At 38.8% G+C, this 14718-nt stretch overlaps 1 protein-coding gene across 1 annotated transcript in view; it reads right to left on the bottom strand.

Annotated features, from left to right (window-relative positions):
• Positions 1-14718, bottom strand: part of dlc1 (DLC1 Rho GTPase activating protein) — a 78058-nt gene that overhangs the window by 13585 nt on the left and 49755 nt on the right. Inside the window, exons 5-7 of the mRNA XM_086156807.1 lie at positions 3129-3200; positions 1585-1666; positions 504-567 (exon numbers count right to left, since the gene is read on the bottom strand). Coding sequence (XP_086012933.1) covers positions 504-567; positions 1585-1666; positions 3129-3200 — 218 coding nt within the window. The remainder of the gene's footprint in view (positions 1-503; positions 568-1584; positions 1667-3128; positions 3201-14718) is intronic.

Raw genomic sequence — 14718 nt, 5'->3', positions numbered from 1 at the left:
AATTTGAATGAAAGAATCCAGTTTTCTGTACAAATGATGATGCGGGTGTTGCTCCATTTTGTAGTTTACCTGAAGCTAGACTGTATGAAAACCATAGTCAATGAAATTAAATTTCCTTTAGCATCCATAAGAGAACACTACATTATACATTCGAAGCCATTTATGATCAAGGATTTCTTCATGGCTGTTTGTTGATTAAGAAATCAACTGAAGCACCTATCTATTCACTCAGGGTAAAGGCAGCAGAAGGTGGTACACTTTGAATGAGAGGAGCTATGGTGTCTGCAACACCTCCGTTAAGGCATTTAGGCAATCCACTATCCCTTACTGGTCCTCGCAAACATCTTATGCAGTACTCTCTTATTAACTAGATAGGGGGACCACTGCTTGCCCTGCATAAAAGAGCTAATGGTTGTTGTGGTGAAATGCAATTGTGATTTAGAACAAATAAAATGAAGCAAGGAGTTGTGTTAATGTGTCTGAAGGTGCTTATAAAAACTCACTCTTTTTCTCTGCGGTGATATCTCAAGTCTCATTAGAGCACACTTGTTGAGCGTGTTCAGTCGTCTGGAAAAAAAAAAGGAGAATAGGAAAAGATTACTTAATATCAACATTGAATGAAGTGGGAAAAAAAAGCCTCATAATTTGCTCTACAGCCCCTCAGCATTAAGCCACAGCCAAGAGGATGTGCAATAAAATAAAGGAGGCAACATGAAGGAGGGAGGAGAAAGATTGAAGGAGGGTTTGGTATGCACCCAGGCAGGCTAATGAGCTGCTGAAGGATAATCCCCACATGAGCAGGAAGAGAATGAGAAGGAGACAGAAAACGAGAGCTGGAGTGTTGACGAAAGCTTGGGGAGGGGACGGAAAGCTTATACCAAGCCACCTGGAGAAGGGGAGCGAGAGTTGTGGGGTCCCTCTGGAGAGCCCTTAGAGCAGATCATATAACAATGGAGTGATGAAGGGATTGAAAATGAGAGATTGTCGGCGGTGGGGTGGGGGGCATCCAAAAGAGGCAGTACGGATATGACAGCTTCCAGATGTATGGGGAAACATCTGTTGTGCTCTATTATTGAAAATGAAAATTTGGTAAAGGAATCAAATCCATTAGAGTGCTTTGACAATTTTCTCATTCTGATAAAAATAAACAACACCATGGTTTGCTACTTTATTCCATTCCACATGGCGAGCAGCACATGTCCGAAAAATTTAAGTAAGCATCACTTCAACCTTCTCCTACAACAGCAGAAAGACGTAAGTCTTTAGTTTCTACATCACAAAGTAGTACATTGCATTATACACATTGCATAGACTTGTGAAAGCGAGATATTTTGTGTCTGCCAAAAAGATTCAAAGAACTAATGAGGTAAATCCTATCAACTTCCACTGAAAAAGGAAAAAAAACAATACAGGAGATTATTTACATGGAAAACTCAATGGCAGAAGAAAAAACAAACGTCTCCAAGGGCTTATCATGTCATTCTTGCATCCCTAGAGTACTTTTCCAGAAGAAGGGGCAAAATAGTAGGAAGAAGATTGGTGCATAAGATTAAAAGAGAACATCAACAGGGGCCATTATCTCACCTGCAGAGGGCCTCAATTGCATCCCGATCAAGAAAATCATGGTCTATGGTGACTGAAGAGATGTCGATAGGAAACTGGGCATCTACAGAGAGAGTGTCGGATTACTGGTTGCATTTCCTTGCACAACAATGGATCAATGTGTTCAGATAAAAATAAAGATACAATGCTCTGTCCCAAATAACCACAAAGGCCTTCCTGCCATCCATCCCACTTTATCCCACACACAGGTATGGTGAAAAAGCCAAAAGGGGATGTGGCATCCTAGCAAACCAAACAAACTCCTCTGTAGCTATTAGACCTGGCAGGCAGGGGGGATGTGAAGTACAGAGGAATTGATCGAAGAATGACAATAGGCACTCGGCCACTTCTGAGAACCATATTTTTTTTGTTTTGTTTCTGGTCTCTGGTCTGCTTCATTAACATCAATTACCACTATATTTTACTGCACTTCATTAAAAAGAAAGAACAAGAAATATAACAACATAAAATAATTCTACTTGTAATAAAAGTAATACTAAATAGATCTCATTTAATTAATTGCTGGAATGTCCTGACCCAACCCCAAATGGGATTCTTGCATTCAAACCCTTGGGGCAATGATGATAAGAACATGCTATTCAGGGTATGCCAGCACTTTAAGCTTACAGTACTGAACCCAGCCTATTAGGCAGCTTATCTTTAGTGGGGCAATATTCCTGACAGCCACAGACAATGGAGATTGTACCATGGATATAAAGAAAGGAAAAATGTGTGACGCACCAGTGAAAATTCCTACTAGTATGGAGTAATCTGAATAGCACCTTTGGCCAACAATATAATCTGAAAAGATTTTAGTCTCATTGCTTTTAAAAAACAAATTTGGCTTTATGTTTAAACTGAAACCATGTTATTGGTGGTCATTGATAGGTAGAAATAAGCGATGAGTAGCTTACAATGTTAACTTGGTGCTTTTATCATCCTCCTGTTTAAAACAGACTGATATAGCCAAACAACGCCACAGTAAAGTTGGAGTAACTAAATTCTAGGATATTGATAATAAATAAATTAAATAAATTAGTAATAATATATTCTTGCACACTGTGTAGGCACACATGCAGTCAAACTTCAGAACCATTAGACCTTACAAAATGTGCACTCAGTTCATCTGTGGAGGTTCTCAGTCATCTAGGTCAATTCTTGTCAAAATCTTCTTTTCTTGGCAAATGGACTTGAGTTTCTTCACTTGAAAACGTTTCACCCTTCATCCGAGAGGCTTCTTCAGTTCTCAGTTGCACCCAAGTGTGTGTTCTAACTGCTGCATGCTAAATGGAGTTTTTTTCTTTTAAGTTTGAAAAACCAAAAAAAGGTTGTAAATGGTAACAAAAAACTGAAAATGTACCCAAGCCATGACATTTTTAGCATTTATCTGGTGTGTGATCAGGAATATTCCAAGAAAGGAAATGATCATATTCTCACATAGTATGAAATCAAAAAATTAATTTACAACTTTTCTGTACTAAATATGTTGGTGAGGCAGGCGGACAGTTATTCTAATAGATACTTACCTTCATAAAGCTGGGCATATTGTGGGAAACCTGCTGCCCGGAGCCAAGTACAAGCTTCTTTGGCTTCAATCTCTAAAGTAGAAACAGTAGAACAATGATTCATGTGTTAGTTTGTGACAGACTTTAATCCACTGACACAGATAATATGAAGATTTCACAGACAAACCAATGTTAAAGAAAAAATGCAGGAAACCAAACAATTTAGCACATGATAAAGACAAGACAGATTTACACATCAATGTCCTTCAAACACAACCAACAATCATGAGACACAAACATTTTATCATTGAAGTTTGAATTAAATTTAGAGAAGCTATCTTAAAAGGTAGAAAAACCTGTGAATCTTAGCACTAAGCTCATCAAATATGAGCCCCTTGACCTTATTACCTATCTCACACTCTGACACTCTCATGTCACATGCTTCTAAGGCTAGAGTTCAAAGCATCCACCATCCTCTTAGTTAAAGTGCACAGATTGGTGAGGGGGAATATATTAGCCCAGTTCTGATCAAGCAAAGGAGACAGTCATGGCTGTATCATCATCTATGTAAGATAGACATGGAGCAGAATCATTTGCTGAGCTCAATTCAATCCACAGGTTTGGCAATTCATGGGGCTTGTGGAGCAGATGACAAGGATGTCCTCTCCATGATCTACCACAAATAAACTTCAGTTGAGTAAAGCACAAAACCCAAACCCACTTTGTGTTTTCATGAGCCAACACAATGACATGGATGAGATAAAAAGTAGAACTGTCAGCATATATAAGAACAACAACAACAGAAAAAAACAAAGCATTATTGTCATTTAAGAAATGAATCTCTGGAAAAATGGATAATTTCAACTCTGGCATTACGAAAATTGAAAACAAATGAGGATTTGTAATGCAAAGCACTACACTGTGTGTTCAAACGCACTTTGTGTTGAGCACCCATCAGGAACATCTACCGATTGTCTGTGAAAGCCCTTTAGATGACATATGCCAAATGGCTGCCCACACCCCTATACCCTCAATTGCTCCAGCACACCACCCCCACTATTTGTAGACAGAAAACAGAGGGAAAAATGTCACCAGGCCTAAAGAACCTGAGTTTTACAATGTCCATTATTAGTGATGTGACAGCAAGTACAAATGTAGCACAACCTTGCGAAAAACCTTTAAAGATACCCGACAGAAAAAAAAAGGTTAAAGACAAGGCCAACCGTCTGGAAAAAAATAACTGGTTAAGACTACAAAAAAAAACAACCCAAAGTGAGCTTGCATTTGAAGCTAACAGTGCAAAACAAGTTAAAGATAATATATTATAATTATATTATATTATATCTATAAGGGTATTTAAACATTACTAATTTATGAGGGAGAAGGGAAGAAATCTTTAATTTTCATCAATAACACACAGCCAAATTTTTAACCACTTCAAAAAAAAAACTTGAATATACATTGCAATTGATATTTTTTACGTAACACATTGATATTGAATCACAAATTGAAGGGTGTCATAATTTTAAAAAAATGAGACAATAAAACTAAGACATGCACAACATGTACAAAGGGAAAGCCAGGGAAGTAGGGAAAGCAAGTAAGTCACCTAAGGATCTGACTTAAACCATATATGAGCATTTACATACCAACAACAAGCCTAGACGGCAGACAAGCCCACTAACGACAAGGTGTGACACGACGAAGACAGTGTCTGCCCCCTTCCCACCACAGCTCCTGCACCGAACACTCAGTCTGTTCTCAGGCATAGTAGACCACATTAACCGAAAGGTTTTACTACTAATTCAGCTGACACATGACCTCTAATTTCCCACTAGAACCGCAGATCTGATGTGTATGTATTCCATTTAAATTTTTATCGTCTCCTATGTGGTGGAAGAAGACAATCTGATCTAGTCTTGGGTGTTTTGGGACACCAAAACTCAAAGCTCAAAAACATTACTTTAAGCTTGGTGTTACCATTAAGACTTGAATTTAGACTTGGTGTTTAAATTGGATCTAAACACCAAGTAACGATCGAGGTAAGACATTTAAATGTGATGGCTACATTTAAGGGATGGGGCAAGTGGTCACCACCAAAATGGCAACATCTGTTATGTATGTACGGAACCTAAACTAATTAGTATTTACAACAAACTTCTGAAGTGGAAAAAAAATGTGTGACTGCTTGTGTATATTTGTCATGTGTGGATATGCAAGTTTGTATGTGTTTGCAAAGACCAGCCTCATGTTTAAAGACAAACCACTCAAAAGACAGTAAAGCTATTAAAATGCAAATTAGACATGCAAACACAGTGTTAGCTTTCCAACCACCCCCTTAAAGCACCCTGGGATCCAATGGCTGCCTTTGGAAGGAGGCTATCCAGCAACACATCCCTTGCGTGTCAATTCTATAGTCGATGTGGTGTGGCTCAACAGCATACCCACTGCAGATTAATTGAACACAATAATTGTCTGTGCTCTGTGTTATGTTTTCATTAATTCACAGACAGAAGCAATAAATGTTTTTTTTACCTTTTGTTTGACTAAAAGGAAGCGGACAGGGGCATGGCTCTGGTACAAACAACCTAACAATAGAACTGCACATAATACACTCATCCACATCTGTATTTATAAAAAATAAAAAATCAAGTCATCAATTCCGTCAAACATAATCAAAAGATGAGATTGCATATTCGAAGAAACATCCTATAGTCCTAAAAATATTTTTTTTCTTCCAATGCTAAAAGTCAATTATTTATTTGACTTTTGTCTTCACCACAGTCCGCCCCAATTACTTAGCCCTTGCAAGGGAACTACCTCACTTCCTCTTCCTGCTTCCCTCACAGGAAGAGCCGAGTGGCGCTGTGGTGGCCAGCGACCACCCGGCTGTAATGCCCTGCCTTCGTTTGTTCCTGCCAGATAATAGGCGGGGAGGCAGCCAAGACAAACAATGAGTGCGGTAATTGTGTGTACTTCTAAACGTCTTCACAGCTAGAACAAATATAAAAAACCACAGCAGAAAAATGTTTTATGGCACCTTTTTATAGTGTAGCTGTGGCAGCAAGAAAAGGTTATTACTGTACCACATGCAGATAAGACAGTAAAATCCAATACTTTTATGATGACAAATTAGTAATATAAAGCAAGTTGGGGCAGTTACAACATATAGCACTTTTCAAAAGAAATTCAAAACCTCAAGTCTCATTAATCAATTTACAACTATCAACGTAATTCTTTTGGTGATTAATATCTAGAACACTACATCCAAGACACATACCTTTGTGTAGACTGCTATTTCATGCTACTATGACTGTTTGGATTACGTAAAAATCTGTGTAGATGAATTTAGCCCAACTAAAATACACACAAGTACTCTGTCAGGCATGTGCAGGTTGAACCCCAATGACTTCAACCCAGCAGTTATTGGATCACAGTGGGGTATCACAACCCTGTTGTTTCTAAAATACAAAAGGTATACTTTTGGAATCATGATCCTGATTTCCTTATGAATAAAATTAGCCTTTATTGTCAACTCTGAGATGGATGGGAGCTACTACTACCCTTACAACTGAATTTTGGTGCAATTTAGTGGTAAGAGTAAATAAAAAAAAAAAATTAGAAAACATATCACCTTTAAGTGATGTATATCATGCATGAAAAAAAACAGCTAGCTGCATTCCTCATTGGGAAAGAAAGAATTTTCCCAGATAACAATGTTACCAAGAGCCTGGTTGACGGTACTAGAATAACATGAATTAATAGGTTCAGATATGAATGAGTGAGCACCAGCTCATGGTTAGTCTCAAAATTCTAAAATTAACCATTGTGATCTTTGCTTTCATTTTCCCTTGTCTTCATCTCCTCTGCATTCTGTGTTGATTTCAACTCTGCTCACCCCTTTTCTCCTTTCCTGTAGCAGGAAATTCTCACAATTGCCAGCCAAAGTTTCCCTCCATCTCAGGAGGCAGCGGGATCTGGCTTGGCTGAGTTTGAATGCTGAGCTCCAGTGGGAGTTTGTTCAGCAGCTAGAAAACAAAGGATGTTGCTTCCCACCTCAAAGGCTCAGCAACATACATTGCACACTGGAGGTCAAGAGTCTGAATAAAGTTATCACTGCCTCTGGGTCTTTGATGAAGACAGTTTAAAGGAATGTTTGACTAACATCTGTAGTCAACTAGGATGGCTTATCAGGAATTACTCAATTAATTCTCACAGGGGCCAAATCCGATGGCACACCAAAAACAATTAGACGGTTGTTATCAAGCCAACGTCTGACCGAGTCTTCTTAAAGAGTTGCAAAGTGGGCATGGCCAGTTGACATTATAAATAAGCCCAGACTTTGTGGCTCAATAGCTATCTTAAACAACTAAAACAGGGAGCCAAGATGTCGCCAGTGTTTGTCCAGATATACGCTCACATCAAGGGCACTATCGGGCAGTTAGCCACAGCCTACCTGCCTGTAAACCAACCCTATCTATTCCTTCAAAAGACAGCCAAGACAGCCTGGGACTCCCAGGTTAGCACATATCCATCCTCCTTCAGGACGTACACTGTGTAGCAATTTGATGTATGTCCTGCAGATAAAGCCCAAGGTCACTTCCTGCGTTGCAAGAATGATATTGAAATGTGTTTCCTTCATGTGTGTCTCTTTCAGAGTAGCCACAAATGCCTACTAAGCTGTAAAACATTTTAGTCCGACTGATTGAAAAGTGAGTATCCTGTTGTTGTTTTTTTTACTTGTTTCAGCTGGTTTATACACTGCCTCGAGTCTTATCAAGGACATAAAATGCTGCCAGTATCATATTCATCTCTTTGTAAGTACTCACTGCAGTCAATGTTGATTGCATTGCATCATGATGCCTGGGTGTCTGCAAGTGTGTTTGAGCATGTTCTGTTCATATCTGCTCCAGACCTTAGGTATGGCTGATAAGAAACCATGTGTTGGAGAAAACAGTTCGGACAAAGAGTCACTAAACAAATTAAATCTGAAAACGAGATTTGATCGAGCCTGGTGAATCCTCATTGGCAAAAAATCGGTTATGAAGCACAAGGACAATCACATAAAACGAATACTATTGGAGTTAGAAGATATGTGCACTAGTATTATATGGACTGAAACCTTTGCGAGGCACAAAATATGACAGAGGCTGAAAATTCCAGTTCAAAAGTCAGAACTTGAAAAGTCGACTTTTCAAATCGCGGCAAGAGGACGTTATCACCTGGTGAACGCCACAGTCAGCTATCTGTGTAAATTATGCAATTCAGGATTTAAGAATAAAAACAACAAAATACTCGTCTCTGAGATACTGATATGAGATTTGAGGACATTTTACCATGACACATTTAAATGATCAATCCGCGAAAAAAGCAGTGGCGAAAAATGTTTATAGGAAATCTCACAGTATTGTCCCTCTCAAGTCGCTTATATTACAGGTCTCAAGGCTGCAGACCAGGTTTATAGATAGTATTCAGTTTACGTTTCGGAGAGGGGGTGCAACGTTTCATATATTGACATATATATATATGCACTGACTTACGTGTAAGTATCATATTTAAACGCGTCGTTCGCCAGATTCCGCGTAAAAACCAAAGTCCCGGCTGTCTTCTGGGCAGGCGACGACACTCCACTTCGCCGTTAAAGAGCGTCCCGCATTATAAATCCAACAAGTTGTCAAAACTCTACGCGCAGGTTCGAATGTCCCCTGACCCTTTGGCAAGACAGTAAATCCATGGTTAGAATGAGATTCGGTATCGATCGAGAGAAATCCGCGGATATGAAATTTGAAAGAAAGAGCCTTCCAACGCCACGGCTAGCAGCGCGGAGCGTTCCCGACAGGAATGTGAATGGAGAGATGGATGATTCAAGCTTTAGGAATGGTCTGCTTTGCGGTGGCTCCACCCCCGCCCGCCCCGCAGCTTCCCACCTGCTTAGGAGTTGGGAGTCAAAGAGAGACACGCTCCGGACAAATGAAGCAGTTTGTCGTGTGCACGGGAGAGGCGTCGTCGGCTAACACTATAAATCACTCCTGACAAAAGCAGTGCTTGTATGTCATGCGTGTATATTATACACGCCCTGAACATATCGAGAGGTGTATTAGACTGTTTCCATGATGGAACTAAAAACGCAAATATTTAAAAGCTACTCCCTACGACTTCCATCCCGCTCCGTTTCAGCTTTAAGTCTTTTAGACTGTAATTGAGTCGGAAAGTTAGTTCGTTTACCTTTTATTGCGTATCACCGAGGAGAAAGGATACATTGCGAGTCCACGTTGGTGGAAAGCTTGTTGTCAGTGGCAGTTCATGACGTCATTCGGTGGCCCGCCGAAGGCACGTACGCCATGCGTGCAAGTCGGAAACACAGCGGCACTGGACGTGGAGCAGATTTGGGAAATATTCACACTCGACCGGACTTTTAACGGAAAATCACCAACAGGCACCGTAATATAAGGAATCCACCTGAAGAGCAACAAGGAGTTGGTCCACGCTTGGTTGTTTATTTTCCCGTTACAACGATTTTAGTGACGAACCATATGGCTAATGTATCAGTTCAAATGGTGATGATGCCTCATTAATATGTTTGGTTCGGGTTACTATATTTTGGAATAAAAGGGAGGCAACATTACTGAAAAATAAATTGAAAAAACATAAAAATTAAAAAAAAAACAACAACTCAGAATGAACCTTTAATTTTCGTTCCCTTTAGACATGGGGCCTTACTGTCCAATGAGTTCCCAGAAGTCACGGGACAGGCGTTTTGTCTCTACCCTCACGTGTTGCCATAGTAACGCACTACCAATGATTTGGTGCAGAAAGACAGGCTCGTCACTGTGCGGCACAGATGCATGCAATCCAAAACTTGGACTGCGAGTCAGAATGAGGGAATTTATGATTCAGAAAATCCTGGCTGACTGGTTAGTCTGCTGTTGGCTGCCACAGGGATTTATAATCACACGTGATTCACAAGTGGTGCAAAGACTCAATTTGAAGGAAGCAAGCAATATCAAGAGTATAAAAAATAATTTAATTCATCAAATATCCAGTAATAAACCAGTGAGGAATTACTGACCACACGTTTTCTGTTTGGTACTTTCTAATTGTTTTCATTTCCGAATTTTATGTTGTAAGTACAAGTTAATGCTAATAGCATGAATGCAGAAAACAAATGCTTTCTTATTGTGCTGAGGTTTGCTTCTCTTTCGGGGTTATTTTTTTACACCGCAACCAAATCATAACATTGGTCTTCTATGAGTGAATGACATACAGGGAAATATTTTCTTATTATTTTTCCATTATTCTTACCTCAGGAACACTATTATGTATTCATATCCATGCCAATCATGTATTTTAATGTGTTCAAGTTAATCCCCCAAATATTCGGTGGTTAACTGAAAATCATAAGCATTTATTCACATACAGCCATGTTCAATGGTATTTGGACTGCAACATAATTTTTGCAGTTTATCCTCTGTACATTATCCAAATAGATTTAAAAAAAACAGCATTTTGACCCTTATTTCGAAGTTATTTTGACAGACATATTGTTTCAACTACTAATAACTTGACATTATACCATCATTTTAGATGCTCGAAATTGTAAGGAACAAGCAGCTTAATCTCAAAATGTGGCTTGTGCGATGACATGATTAATCAAAACCCGTGAAGCTGTCTTGCCTTAATTTTTGGACATTTTTATTTCAAAAGATATGTTTTAGGAGTGTTCAGGAGTGTGGCTGATAATGGAAATTGTTTTTTGGTGTTTATTGATAATGTGACTGCTGACAGAAGCAGAAAGGAAATATGATGTAAACAGTTCTGTACTATTTGCTTCAATTCGGAAATATTCGCCAAAAAAAAACACATTGAGTCACAATTTTGAAGGGTGATGACACAAAACATTCTGTAAAATCGACCCAATAGTTTTCTTCATAAGATGCTTCGGAACTGAGATATTCTTAAAAGGCCAAGTCAGTCAGCTCATCTCAAACACCGAAGAACTTCTTTTTTTTCGTTGAAAGTGGAAATCTCAGTGTCTCAGTGGAAGAGATTCATTTTAACTCTGATGCTTTCAGTTGATGACCACAAAAGACTTCCCCGTTTTTTAAAAAATGACAAAAATAATAATCATCTTCTACTTTTCAGTTCTTTTAGAGACTTTGGGAATGTGTGTTTTTGCCAAAATGCATGGTGACTCTTTGAACTATTAGTGTAAGATTTTTGTTTAAGATTTAAACATGAAAGAATATACTTTAATTGCATCTTTATCACTCCAATCTAAAACAATTGTCTTGGTGTATCAATACAATATTATAACAATTATGTTCTGTCAAAAGTTACTTTGGCCTGACTGTGTATGAGTTAATTGTTTACAAAGATCACATAATTCTAAAGAGAAAGATTCCTCATACTTTTCAATAAAATTGATCCTCCAAAATCCCAAATCACTAAACAACAGGTAGGGAAATCGTTTTTATATAAAAATATTTGAGTTAGAGAATTTGAAATAGGACTATTAAATAGAAAGAATAAGGAAGAGAAAGAGCAGGGATGATAAGGAGAGATTACTTAAAAAGGCCAAATACTACAGATACAAACCACCCAGAGGGTGCATCCCAAAAAAACCCAATTTAAATACCCTCAGCTGAGATGGGTCAACAAACATACCCAGGCATTGGGGGAAGGGTTATGCTGTTGCTGTTGGTCAGTATTTGACTTATCTTATGTGATAGTCCAACAAATCAATCCCAAATTAACATTAGAAATTTGAACAAAATTCAGAAAGACCCTAAGATTCATATTTTTATACTTCTCAATGGGGATCATTCGCATGAAGTGTGACACAGGACATGATAAACTGCACTTCTGCCACTAGAGCTGCTTCAAGTTACCAGATACTGACATCAAAAATCCACAGATGAGATAATAACAAAAAGCAGTAACATTTTGTGTTGATTTGTCCTGGACGACCACTTCAGCTCATTGCTGCTGTGTGAAGCTACTGTTAGCTGTAAATTTTTACAGTGTTACCTCTGACCCCAAGTCATAAAAGGAATGTCTGGAAGATTAAACAAGGCAAAATAAACAAGAAAAATAATGAAACTTGAAAACAAAAGAGATAACAGAGACAGGGATAAATAGCAGCAAAGAGAAGGGAGTGAAATATGAAAAATAGAAGAGCAGAAAAACAATGCATAGAACAAAGCTATCCCTTCCCTCTGTGGACAACTATCCTCTGGGCTTGCTTTGGGGTGTATGCTCTCTTCATCTTCCACTTCTTACCCCAAACACCAGGGCCAGGTGAGGGTCAATGGATGGATAAGTCACTTAAGCACACAAAACATCCAAGGCTGTGTCAACAAAATAGATAGCCAAATTATGATGCAGCAAAGGTCATAATGGTGATGAACATGGGAGAGGTTTGCTTAGACAACTGTTTTTGACTTTACTCTAATTTCATAGCTGTTAAAGTTTCTCATACTCAGACTATGAGTATGTTTTTGACAACTTCTGTTTGTATTATTGCTTTGTTCTGCCTCACTTTGCAAAACTTCGTCCTCTTTATTGATGTTGTTTTATATAATGAGTACATCTGCTGTGTCTGAATGTGTATTCAGGAGAGGGAAAAGACATGGGTGGAGAGAGAGAGAGAGAGAGAGAGAGAGAGAGAGAGAGAGAGAGAGAGAGAGAGAGAGAGAGAGAGAGAAAGCGAAGGGGGGGATCATGACAGGAACGTCCAGAAATAGTTCACTGATGGTCTTGGAGATCGGCTAAATATGACAGTGATTAAAAACAGCCTTGGGCAGGGTGAGTGAAGGATGCTTCTATACACACAACAGTAATGAGAAAGTATAGGGACAGGTGTCAAACAGTACGCACAAAATCACACGTAAACAAAGTAAGCATGATGTAGACAACCAGCCGATAAACTTGCCGGCACCCTCTTTGATAGACTAGCCATGATCACATAGCGGCTGACACTCATCCCTGCGATTGACTGGCGACCAGTCCAGGGTGTACCCAGCCTCTTGCCCGATGACAGTTGGATAAGCAGCAGGATAAGCATCAGACGAAGGATGGATGGATGGATGGATGGCTGACACTCATACTCATAAACACAATGGATCTGCGTTCCCAGACACTGTAAATATTTAATCCAGATGGTGGGTTTTAAGAGACAAAGGAGTGTTATGTTTGCTCAGAAATGTATGAATATCTACTTTTAATCCTTAATGGCAATATAACAATAATCCTAATGTCTTGACTATATATGTATCAGAAATTTATCGCTGTTTTGTTCGTGTTGTTTTGGTTGTCTTTTTTTGGGCAAATACTTGGACTAAAGTAACAGTTCTAAATCTATAGATAATTAGCTCAAACCTGGCCAAATAAATACAAGTTAGAAAGAAACAGGACATGTACACATGTTAATTTTTGCTCATATTTTTCACATTAGTCATGGGGAAACCGGATTAGGGGCGGCAAAGCGCAGGAGGTAGAGCAATTGTCTTTGGAAGTGAACATTCCTGGTTTGATTCCCAGCTCCCCTTAGTGTGTCGAAGTGTTGTTGAGCAAGACACTGAACCCTGAACTGATTCCCTGGGGCTGATGAACAGCAGCCGACTTCAATGCAAACTTAAATGCAAAGCATGAATTTCCCCACGATTAAAGTACAGTGGTTTGGTTAGGGCTTGGAAAAAATACCAGAAGAGCATAACCAGACAGCAATCATGTGGGGGTGGGGGGCCAGGGGATAGGCACATGAAAGAATAAATTAAAAAGTCCTGAAAAGAAATAAGGGTGCCATTTAAATAAGGTGACATTAAAGATACAGGGACAAGCCTTATGGAAGTAAGATGACAGAAGATAGTTGATATAAAGGAAAAACACAGGTATGATCTATTTCTGTAGACTCAAGAGAAAGAGGCTTTAGTAAGAGAACTGGGAAAAAAGATCATTTTTAACACAAAAAGGGGTACTGTATGACTACATTTCTAAATTTCAAGTGTTGGTTTAAGGAAACCAACTGAATACTTGGGGAGTGGTTAATGATGCCAACCATATGGCAGTGAAATGAACACACTGCAACATTTTGTGCTTCACTGTTCTCCCTGGAAATTTCCAGAATTCCAATCCCAAACCAAGTGAGGTACAATAATTGCCATTTTGATATATTCTAGGACAACAGGGCAATTCATTCAAAAACAAATACACTTTTTTACCAGGTAAGTTCAACAATCTAAGAAGGATAAGTAGTATACACAATGAATGCACAAATGCACAAGAACATACATCCAAAATACACACACACTCTGCAAGAACTGAATATTGAAATATAACCTTTTCTTTTTACATACATAAGGGTATGTATATTTTCAATTTACATTTGTTATGTTTGCGTGTCCGTGTGCATGTGTTTATAAATGGATAACCTTTGAAAGGTTTGTTTAACTATCATGTAAATATGAACATATGTAGCATGTGCATGTCCGCACTGATGCATCTATAGCGCTACTGAAGCTACAAAGAAAGGATTCTCCTTTTCTAGATTTTCAGAGAAGACCAAATTCCAAAAGACCATAGGTCATTTTTTTGACTCATTGCAGAATCACCC

This window comes from Fistularia commersonii, chromosome 12 (assembly GCF_037954325.1).
Source record: "Fistularia commersonii isolate RoL2024-O1a breed Wild chromosome 12, RoL_Fcom_v1.0, whole genome shotgun sequence".
NCBI lineage: Eukaryota > Metazoa > Chordata > Actinopteri > Syngnathiformes > Fistulariidae > Fistularia > Fistularia commersonii.
Note: the sequence above shows the minus strand (reverse complement) of the source record. Positions and strands in the feature narration are given on the sequence as shown.